This window comes from Triticum dicoccoides, chromosome 2B (assembly GCF_002162155.2).
Source record: "Triticum dicoccoides isolate Atlit2015 ecotype Zavitan chromosome 2B, WEW_v2.0, whole genome shotgun sequence".
Taxonomy (NCBI): domain Eukaryota; kingdom Viridiplantae; phylum Streptophyta; class Magnoliopsida; order Poales; family Poaceae; genus Triticum; species Triticum dicoccoides.
This window is the reverse complement of record NC_041383.1, coordinates 742,887,345-742,899,267: the sequence shown is the minus strand read 5'-3', so window position 1 is coordinate 742,899,267 and position 11,923 is coordinate 742,887,345. Positions and strand designations below refer to the sequence as shown.

The window sequence follows — 11,923 nt, the reverse complement described above, 5'->3', positions numbered from 1 at the left end:
CGCGCCCCCAGAGCAGCTCCGGCTACCGCGGCGTCCGCGCCCGCCCTTCCGGCGTGTATTACGCGAAGATCCGCTCCGGTGATACACGCCTCAGGTTCGGAAGGTTCGGGACCACCCACAAGGCCGCCTGCGCGTACGACGCGGCGGCATGGCGCCTGGGAGGCCACCGGCGCAGATGAGCTTCTCGGACGTGTGGACGCGCGAGAAGGCGCAGGACCTCGCGCCTCCCCGCCGAGGACTACCGCATCCAGCGGAGGCAGGAGCGCCGCCTCTTCATTGCCGAGGCGGATGAGCACGCCATGGCGGTGTGGCATGAGCGCTTCCTAGAGTATGTCACCGCCGAGAACATGTTCTGGGCACAAAGGAGGGTGGAGCAAGCTGCGGATCGGGCGGACATGCATGAGCGGAAGGCACTGAGGGAAGCCCAGTGCGAACTTGGACCTATATCGGCCTAGGACGACAATGATCCTCAATAGAAGGACGCGTTTCTGTCATCGGACTACACCATCGAGGAGGACGACAACGAGGAGTAATTATCTAGTTTATCATCGACGCACTTTATCTACTATATTTGCATCGTAGTATTGTTTTTATCTAGATTTATTTGTATCGTATGGACTAGCTTGTGGTGTCGGGCTTGAACTATGCTATGAATCTAAAAATCTATGTGTTGTTTCATATTTTTCTTATGTGTTGTATCATAGTACGGGTTGCTCGCGCGCGCTGGATTTTGCAGCGCCTGCCAGAGCTATAGCGGCGCACCATATTTTGCAGTGTCGGTTGGAGCAAGCGCCCTCCTGAGTGCTAAAAACGCTATTTTAGCACCGAATAAATATTTAAGCGCGTCGTGCAACCGCGCTCCTGTTGGGGATGCTCTGAGGGCCCGGCCAAATTCTTCATGCGGCCTCCAGATCTGGACGTGCTCCTCCCCGAGGGGTTCCTGAAGAGGATGCTAATGAGGGGGGTGGTTGTGAAGATGTGGGCGCTGCAGGTGGAGGTGATGCGGGCCTGCTGCACACCGCGACCGGCGCGTTTGCGATGCACTGCAGGTGGAACGCGGTTCCGGAGGCGGCGTCAGCCGGGGTGCCAATGTTGGCATTATGCCGAGCAGAGGGCGAACAAGGTGTTCGTGGTGGACGAAATGAAGCTCGGGGTTGTGATGGAAGGGTATGACGAGGAGCTTGTCAAGGCCGAGGAGGTGGAGAAGAAGGTGAGGCAGGTGATGGAGTCGGACGAAGGGGAAATGCTGAGGGCAAGGCTGGCATTGGCGAAGGAGAAGGCGGCGGAGGCGCTGGTGGACGGCGGGCCATCGCCGATGGCGTTCGCGGAGTTCTTGTAGGATCTGAAGCTCCAGAAGTGATCAAACAAAGATTGTAGCTAGAGTTCTTATTGGAAATTTGCAACCGGTGACTCTGAAGGTTTGCATCAGTAATTCCCTCTCGGAACTACCCCTTATTATGATGCTGCTATATGTTGTGCAAATTTTATTACTGCTTCAGCAATTATACTTCTTGAAATAATGTGCCATGGCTTAATTGTGCTCCCAAATTCCAAAATGAAGTTGCCAAAACTGCAAGCGTTCCTGGGCTATGATCTATCTACCACAAAAACAGAGGAATACAGTGCGTTGCTTTCATTCAGAGCTGACTGTCACTAAATTTTGTTGCTCACTGGCGCAACATGCTCGACACGTATTGTGACCGAGACGTAGCAATAGGATAAATGTACAATTTATTTTACTTCTTATTTTTTTAATTTTGGTTTTTTTTCTGCTTTTGTTTGTTGGCTGTAACAAGGCTTAACGTCATTTGGATGTTCTCTTCTACTCCCTCCGTTCCTAAATATAAGTCTCTTTAGAGATTCTAATGCGGACTACATATGAAGCAAAATAAATTAATCTACTTTAAAACTATTATATATACATCTTACGTAGTTTGTACTCAAATCTCTAAAAAAGACTTATATTTAGGAAGAGAAGGAGTATAATGTAGAAAAGTGCACACCCGTGTGCGTATTCTGAGATTTTTTTATTAAACTTTCCGGAGTATAAATTCAGGATTCTTATAAAAAAAATGGAAACATTTTTATTTGAAGGTTCAGTGTAACTGACTCTTAGTCCAAATGAAATATATAACTTGGTGAATAACACGATTTAGCAACTCAAAGAGGCATATGTTTAATCTTGTGAATTGATTTAAAGATATGATCATGTATCTCGCGTGTGTGTGAAGGGTTAGCCTACCCGATCAAGAAGGACAAGGTGAAAACATGGTGTCAACGTGCTTTTCTGTTTTTATTAAATCAACAAAATGTGAAACACAAGATGAAGAGTAGCTTAGGGTGCTGGGTATATTTATTTTTCGTTAGCTGAATATAAGAAATCACACAAGGCAATGCTTCGCACATCATTGAATCAAATCATATGGTGTGATCTTATGGAAGCCTACTAGATCAAGAAGGGCTACACCTGATTGCAAAAATATGGCAATACAATAGGTTGCAACTGATTCATGAACCACGGACTAAAAGAGGCGCTCTCGAACCCACGGCTAATAAGAATGGCACTACCTCTACTACTCCTACAAGAGGCCGAGCAGATTTTTTTTTATGGAATCACAACTCTTCTTCAGCCTCGAAGCTCGCGATCTGGTTATATGATCATCGCTGTGGGTTGTCTAGAAATTCCTGACACCTCCCATTCCTACGTGTAATTAGGCCCAAACATGTATGTGAGCATTGTCTTCAGGTGGGAAGGAGAGTCGCTTGACGATGGATCACTAGTAAATGGAAGAAGTAGGGTATATATGGGTGGCAATGTTACATCTTCCATCATAGGAGTACGATGCAAAGGTACGGGCATGCGGCTCACTAGCCGAAATAAAGTAACCAAGCTATCCAATACGATTTTTTGGTACTGACAGAAAATTACACCCAGTCACGTAATTGTCTATCGGGGCCACAACCATACATCTAAGCATCGTACAAATCGCACAGAAAAGATCATATGTGAAGTAGTTTCGTTTACAATTTGATTTGACGCCTATACATGAAACAATTTCGTTTAGATTGTTATTTTTGCACACGATTGGCATACTAGTTGAGTCTAGTGTGTCCCTGAGAAATGTCATTTTTGTAGCCCATGTAACAATAATTAGTTTATTTGGGAAAGAATCTGGACAGATGATCATTTAACCTAAACAAAAAAATTAGTGCTCTAGACTAGAATTGATTTTTGGGGTAATGGATTTTTTTTCCAAGATGCAAAATTTTCAAGGTAAGTGTATAAGCGATACACATGTCTCGAACATTTGCACATTTGCTTCTTTTTAGTAGTAGGCCCAGTGTATAGTGTTTGCATCAATAATTCCCTCTCGGAACTACCCCTTATTATGATGTTACAGGCTCATTTGGAGCAGTGTTAGTGGTTATGCTATGCAGATTTTATTATTGTTTCAGCAATTATATACTCTTGAAATAATGTGGCATATGGCTTAGCTTTGCTTCCAAATTCCAAAATGAAGTTATCAAAACTGCAAGTGTTCCTCGGTTATGATCTACCACAGAGGAAATAGTCAAATAGTACGTTACTTCCATTTAGAACTAACACCCGCAAAAAAACACTCACTAATTTTGGTTGCTCACTGGCGCAACATGCTCGACACATATTGTAACCGAGTCGTAGCAATGTACAATTTGTGCAGTTCCCATCTTTCGTTTTTTTTTTTGGTATTCTATTCTGATTTTGTTTGTTGTGTCGTAACAAGTCTATCTTCATTTGGATGTTCTTGCAGAATGATGCACACCTGGGTGTGTATTCTGAGTTTTATTATATTATAACTTTCCAGAGTAGAAATTTAGGATTCTTATAAGAAATGGATACATTTATTTGAATACTCGGTGTAATGGACTCTTAGTCCAAATGAAATATATGGCTTGGGGAAAAACATGATTTATCAACTCAAAGAGGCATATGTTTAACCTTGTGAATTAACTTAAAGATATGATCATGTATCTCACGTGTGTGTGTGTTAAGGGTTAGCCTACTAGATCAAGAAGGACAAGGTGAAAACAAGGTGTTGGTGTGCTTTTGTGTTTTAAATCAACAAAATATGTAAACAATGTCAAGAGTAGCTTAATATAAGGTGTGAATTATATTTTTTTGTCAGTTAAATATAATAAATTGCACAAGGCGATGTTTCGCGCATCATCGACTCAAATCATATAGTGTGGTCTTATGGAAACCTACTAGATCAAGAAGCACAACAGCTGAAGATAGAAACAATGTACAAGCAGTTGTTGCTACTGATTCATTAACCGCGGATAAAAGAGGCACTCTCTTACTCGCGGTTGATAATAATGGCACTTGTGAAGATCCATCCGTCGAGCAAGAGGCCGAGCAAACATTTTTAATGAATTCAAACCTCTTCTTTAACCTGGAAGCTCACAATCTGGTTGTAAGATCATCGATATGCATTGTATAGAAAATCCTGACACCTTCCATTCCTACGTGTAATTAGAACCCAAACATGTGTGTGAGCATTGTATTCAAGGAGGAAGGAGAGTCCCTTGATGATGAATCACTGGTAGAAGGAAGAAGTATGGTATATATGGATGGAAATGTTATGTTGCGTCTTCCATTATAGGAGTATGTGAAGGTAGGTGAGCGGGAATGCTGCTCTCTAGTCGAAATAAAGTAACCAAGCTACCCAATATGATTTTTTGGTACAACACAAAATTATACCCATTCACACAGTCATATATCAGGGCACACAACCACATCTAAGCATCGTACAAAGACCGGACTGAAAAAATCGTGCGTGAAGTAGGTTCGTTTAGAAAGTTGCCGCCTAAAGTACATGAAACAATTTGAGCAGGAAAATTAGATGTTCGTTTAGACTATTATTTTTACACACGATTGGCCATACTAGTTGACTCTAGTGTGTTTATGAGAAATGGTCATTTTAGTAGCCCGTGTAAAACTTAATAAGTTTACTTGGGAAAGAATTTGGACAGATGATCGTTTAGCCTAAAGAAATAAGTTTAGTGCTCTATACTAGAATTTCATGTTGGGGTAATATATTTTTTTTCAAGATGGAAAATTTTCAAGGGAAGTGTATAAGAGGCACCCATCTCTCGAACACATTTTCTTCTTTTTAATAATCTAATCATATTTTTAGTATTTTTTATTTTGATTTCTTTGTGGGGGTCATCCTTTCTTAATTTATTGTCATCCTCAATTAAGAAAGGAAAAGACCACATGCATGCATAGTCTTTTCCTTTCTTAATTTATTGTCTATATTAAGTACTCGATTGAGCCAAAACAATATTATAATAATTTTTCACTTACGTACTGCCCCTGACTACAAGATTATCCAAATCAAAAGGATGGTCCCAATAGAGTAATCCAAATTTGCTTTCTTGTTTTTTTACATATGTATCCATCTTGTTGTTGGTATCCTCTCTCTGTCTCTCTCTCTCTCTCTCTCTCTCTCTCTCTCTCTCTCTCTCTCTCATTTGCTCCATGCTCCACCAATGTCTTTCATATCTTCGCATGTGCAGACCTTAATTTTGGTTTGGAAAGGATACCCTTGAATCTCTTGGCCAACCCAAAGTAAGTGCATTATTGCGGCTCAACTGTTACACACCGAAGCCTATTTCATTGGAGGTTTGAGCTTGCAATGTAGTTTGCTTCAGCTTCATATCATGTAGAACATTGTTTTTTCATTGCGACTCTTCATATCATGTAGAACTTTTTTTTTCACAGATGGTTACTTGAGCTCATCGAACCTAGAAATCTGCTTGTTACATGAGCACATCGGTTGCCTCCTACATGTGTTGAAATTTTTTGGAAAAAACTTAAGGACATTTGTCAACATGCTTTAGCATTCTAAAACATTGTCATGATCATCCATAAGTGTATACCATCATTGCATCAATGTATTGCTCAAGAAAATATGGAACGTAATCCAGGAAAGAAACAACATTCACATATGTCAAAAATAGGAGATTCAATAACATACCAAGGCTAGCAATAAAACATACATGCAACAATCATAGTGGAAAAAAAAGAATATGTGAGCAATTATTATAAATAACAAACCCAGTCTTTTACACACACACACACAGAGAGAGAGAGAGAGAGAGAGAGAGAGAGAGAGAGAGAGAGAGAGAGTATGTGGCATGGCTAGCTGTGCTTTCAAATTCGAAAGTGAACTTGTCAAAACTACAAGTGTCCTCGGCTATGTCAAAAACCTAGGTAACAATACGTTGCCTTCATTCAGAATTGACACTCACTAAATTTGAATGTTCAGGCGCAAGGTGCTCAACATATGATGTAACCGAGTCATAGCAGTAGGATAGATGTACTATTTGTTTTACTTCTTTGTCTTTGTTTGGATGTTTTCTTATCATTGCAGTAGGATAAATGTACTATTATGAGAGCTTTTATTAAACTTTCCAGAGGAAAAATTTAGGATTCTTATTAAATAAATTAGAAAGATTTTTATTTCAATAGGTTGAGGGTAACGGTAGAGTTTGTGAACAACACGATTTATCAACTTAAAGAGGCATATGTTTAACCATGTGAATTTATTTATTTTTGTGAATGGTTTAAACAATTAATTAAATGTTATGATCTTGCACCTCGATGTGTGAAGGGTTAGCCTACTAGATCGAGGACAAGGTGAAAACAAGGTGTTAGTATGCTTGAGTTTTTAAATCAACAAAATATGAAAAACAAGATGAAGGGTGCCTTAAATAGGGTATGCAATATATATTTTTTTGTTGGTTGAATATAAATAATCACACAAGACCATGTTTCGCATATCACTGAATCGAATCTTATGGTGTGATCTTACGGATGCCTAATAGATTAAGGATAACAACAGTTGATTGTAAAGATGTGGCAATACAATAAGTTGCTATGGATTCATGAACTGCTGATAAAAGAGGCAATCTAGAACTCACGGCTGATAAGAATGGCACTTGTGAAGCTCACAAGAGGCCGACTAGACTTTTTTCTATGGGATCACAACACTTCTTCAACCTGGAAGCTCACAATCTGGTTGTATGATCATTGCTATGCGTTGTCTACAAAATCCTGATACCTTCCATTCCTACGTGTAATTAGAACCCAAACGAGTATGTGAGCATTGTGTTCAGGTGGGAAGTAGAGTCCCTTGATGTTGGATCACCAGTAGAAGGAAGAAGTAGGTATTTATAGGTGGCAATGTACTGTACATCTTTCATCATAGTAGTACGGTATATAGTGTGAAAAGGTAGGTGGGCAGGAATGCGGCTCTCTAGCCGAAATAAAGTAAACCAAGCTACCCAATACTATTTTTTGGTGCTACAGAGAATCATCACCCATTCACGTAAGGACAACGCTAGGCGCCGGCCAGCCGGTCCAATTTTTGGCCGGCTGCGTGCTACCTGTCCGATTTGCCCAATTATAGCTGTGCGATTTCTTCTTCCTCATGACATACATCTCTTTCGCGCGAGTCCACAGAATAAACGGAGAATAGGAGCCCCTCCCGCTTGAGAGCGTCACCGCCGCCCACCCCTGCTTGGACCACCGACGGCGCCGACACTGCTCATCCCGCCTCGCCGTCGTTGGTTGCAGCGTGGTGCATCCTCCGGTCGCAGATCCTCGAGCTCATGGTCGCAGCACCAGCACACTCCATCCCCACCATGTGTTGTTGCAGCTCCCACCGGCGACGGTCGCAACTCCGGTGGAGTCGTGGTGCCGCAATCCAGCTTGTAGCAACGTTGGGCGCCGTTTCCAGCATTATCGCGTCGAGGTTGACGCATTCTGTCGCTTAGTTCCAGCAAACAATTGTGGGCGTTCCAACATTTCGGCCGGTTGGTTCAGCACTGCCGCGCTGGGGTTGCAACACTCCTGTATGCTAGTTCCAGCAAATGTTAGCCACCATTCCAACAAATGTTGTTGTTGCCATTCCAGCAAATGTTGTCGTTGTCATTCCAACATTGTCATTGGTAGGTCATAGCAACTGTAAGCCATGGCCCCGACATTCACCGACGCCGGTTCCAGCACATGGTGAACACAGGCGCAACATCATGTAGAAGCCCCCGTTCCCGCATGTGCTGACCATTGTCCTGGTATTTGTCGACAATGGTTCCAGCACGTGGTGACCATAGTCCTAGCATTTGCCAATGGCAGTTCCAGCACGTGGTGAGCACGGTCCCATCATTTGCCAATGTTGGTTCTAGCACAAGCTGGCTGCGGTTGCGACATCTATCGATGTTTGTCCTAGCAGGTTGCCGGTGGTTCGATTGCAGTAGCACCGAGCTTGATTTGCGTCCGTGGGGTTGCGGTGGTTGTTGGCAATGGAGTCAGGGTAGCTTGCTTGGAAAGAAGTGATGACAATGACGACTTGTAGGCAACCTTGATGGCGATCCTTTTTCAGCGGTGTACATGCATGGGTCCTATGGGGGACACAAGAGCTCCTGCATGCTCCACTCCCTATTTGAATATTGAATTCAAAAAATAACAGGTTTTTTTATTAAAAAAACTAGAATTTTTGGATATCAACCCTGCCCATGTTTAGTTTCGTTAAGAGATGGCATATGCTGTATCCGTGGCAAAGAAAATATAGTCCGACCTACCATCCATCCAGACAGTTTTCTCTATACATAGATTTTTTGACTTTTTTACTAAGAATGCAACAGGCGTCATTTCTTCACGAAATTTCACAGGACTGATATCCAAAAATTTCAGGTATCTTTGAATTTTCCTAATTTTTTATTTAATATTTATATAGGGGGTGAAGCACCCGAGAGCGCCAAATCTTCAACCAGCCTATGTGTTGCTAGTTCGGCCAGAATGCATTTTCTTGCGGGAGCATTATAACGATTTTTAATGTCACCCACAAGAAAAAAGTTTTTAGAGCATTGTGCCCTAAGTCTCCCGACTTGTTAAAGAAATAATGGAAGTCAACCGTGCAACTATATCTTTTTTTCTTTTTTTTAACATCAGTACAGACGCAAGCGCTCATACATACATGCATACACTCACTCCTATGAACGCACACACGCACATCCTACCCATATGAGCACCTCCGAGAGACTAAGCCGGCATGCCATCTTGAAATTTACAAAATCACGTAGGCGCCTCGTCGTCGACGGGAACGTCTCCTCCCACTGAAAGCGCATCGCCGGAAATCCTGAAATAAATATAGAAATAATGCGAGCACCAGGACTTAACCTTGGTGAGCCGGGGACACCACTGTCCTTCTAACCATCCAACCACAGATGAGTTTGCATCATGCAACTATATCTAGATCGTGATATATTACGAATATGAAATCCATCTAAAAAAAGAATATGAAATCAAATTCAGTGGGGAAAAAAATCGTTTCCACGGCAAAGCCGGTGAAAATTGCTATATGTGGAACATTCATACGACGAATTTACCCTTTATCAACTGACGGTCAAAGTTGGAGCATTAACATGGCCTCGTGCTAATCGGAACGTCGCTTTCCTGAGGAATCCGGCTCCGACAGACCTACGGCGAGGAGAGCTCATGTAAGACTCCGTCTGTCCGTCATCGAGATCAGCCCCGCCTCCTACGTGAGCGCGAGCCAAGGAGTCGGAGGACAGCGTACTTGAAGTCTTAACCTGGCCTCGTGCTAATCGGAACGACGTCGCTTTGCTGCGGCGGAACCCGGCCGCGAGAGACCTCCTCCCCCTAAGCACGTCATCCACTCCGGCGCGAGCGCGAGGCAGCAGTCGGAGGGCAGCGTCAGCTCCGGCGCCCGGAAGTATACGCGAGGAAGAAGAAGGCGATCAACACCCCCGCCCGCCTATATGCCCTCATCACGCTCTAAGGTTCGTCATCTGTCACAAAACACTTCGTTTCGACGGCTTCTTACATCCCAGTACCATAAACCTTCATCTAATTCTGCTTCTGCTGGGCACAAATTAAGCTTTGCTTGGGATATGCTTTGAACTGTTGTTTCCTTCGTTTCTGATAGCTGTGTCTCCTCTCCGCTAACTCCTCTCTTTCTGGGTTTGTTTAGGAACCATGGGTGGTTTGACCTAAACAGCTCTAGGAGAGTTTTCCCTTATATATTAAAATTTCTATAGTATTTATTTCCAGTAAGCTTTGTTATAAACAAGTCATTAGGTTCCATTAATCTCCTTTTCAAAAACAATGGGACGGAGATGGCCATTCTGAACACGCTTGAATGGAACCTGTCAGTTCCTACACATTACGTGTTCCTCTCGCGCTTTGCCTGGGCCGCCGCGTCCTCCTCACAGCTGAAGAACGACGAGGAGGTAAAGAATACATATACGCCACCATATGTAAATTCAGATGTATTTTGCGCCATAAAGCGGCGAGTTTGTGTGCTGAAGTTTCTCTCTATGTATGGATGCAGATGGAGAATATGGTGTTCTTTTTTGCTGAACTGGCGCTGCTGCAATACGCGCTGGTGCCGTCCAAGCCCTCCATGGTTGCTGCTGCTGCTGTCTATGCAGCCAGGCTCACACTCAAGAAGACGCCTCTATGGACTGAGACTCTCAAGCACCATACTGGCTTTACCGAGTCACAGCTAATGTAAGCATGCACTTGTAGCTTGAATAATCCTCGTGGGTTTCGGGGGTGCTGACATTTTTCTCTGATGGTTTCAGGGATAGTGTAATGATCCTGGTGAGCGCACACTCGGCTGCTCCCCAGAGCAAGTTGAAGGTGGTGTACGAGAAGTATTCCAGCGAAAAGTTGGGAGGAGTGGCCCTGCGCCCACCTGCAATCGACTTCTACAAATAATTGGCGATTTCGTTGACAGTCCTTGCCATTTGTGTGATAAAATGCACCTTGATAAGCCACAGGGAGGAAGCGATCGATAGCGGACTTCGTCACCAAAGCGAAGTAGCTGCTGCATCCACTACCTAGGCTAGACTACCACAAATATATATTATCCATGGTAGTTGTCAAGGCTTACGATCCTGATAATTATTTTTCAAGGTTGTAACTAAGCTTTGTGATACGCATGCATGGACATGCAACTTCAGAGGCTGGGTGTGTACTTATTGTGTTTGTATCCCTTGATGGTTCATTTCGAGTTAATAAATTTCACTGTTTGTTGAAAAAAAAGCAAATTCAGCCTACGCCTAACATATCTCATGTCGGAATTCTGCACATTTCTTCTCGGAAAGGGTTTGTGAGGCTACTCCCATTTTCTGAGTTAATTCCATAGCATGTTATCTAGAAAGTATTTTGGTTCAGCTTCAAGTGCGACTCAATATCATCTACTCTCTTTGTTCCAAATAATTGATGTTCTAGATTTGTCCTAAGTTAAATTTGCTTAAGTTTGACCATCTTTATAGAAAATGCGTTAAGATCTACAACACAAAATACACATAGTACGTCGTCAGCGAAGTGCTCTCCGAGATCAAGGCTCGATACCCACAAATTTAGAACATAATCTATGGTGTGCTCATGACATCTCGCAAGCTGGTACACTACTTTCACCAGCACCCGATCCAAGTGGTCATGTCCTTCTCGCTGGCCAAAGTTATCACCAATCGAGACGCCACGGGACAGATCACGAAATGGGCAATTTAGCTCATGGCTTTCGGGCTGGTCTAAACCCTCCGCACCACCATAAAATCGCAGCAGGACCAACGGCGCAGCTGTCCTCGCTAGCCACCGAACGCAATTCAAAAACATTGACGCCATGCTCCCTCTCAACATCACACCAAACGCCACATTTTTTTAAAAGGAAGATAAACCCCGGCCTATGCATCAAGCGATGCATACACCAAACGTCACATGGGCAACACTAACCCTAGACCAACTATGTACATGAGCTTCCCAAGCACCTCTCCCATCTCGACTTCGGCGACACTGTCAAAGCGGATAAGGTGTTGGGCCGGGCACGATACCTATGAGGCAACTCTCAGC

At 43.3% G+C, this 11,923-nt stretch overlaps 1 protein-coding gene and 1 pseudogene across 1 annotated transcript in view; both read left to right on the top strand.

Moving 5' to 3' along the window:
- LOC119361299 overlaps window positions 1–10,786 on the top strand; it is a 41,438-nt pseudogene extending 30,652 nt beyond the window's left edge.
- Window positions 10,787–11,013: 227 nt separating this feature from the next.
- Window positions 11,014–11,923, top strand: part of LOC119361297 (cyclin-B1-1-like) — a 3,593-nt gene continuing 2,683 nt past the window's right edge. The window contains exon 1 of the mRNA XM_037626581.1: window positions 11,014–11,038. Within this exon, the coding sequence (XP_037482478.1) occupies window positions 11,014–11,038 (25 nt within the window). The remainder of the gene's footprint in view (window positions 11,039–11,923) is intronic.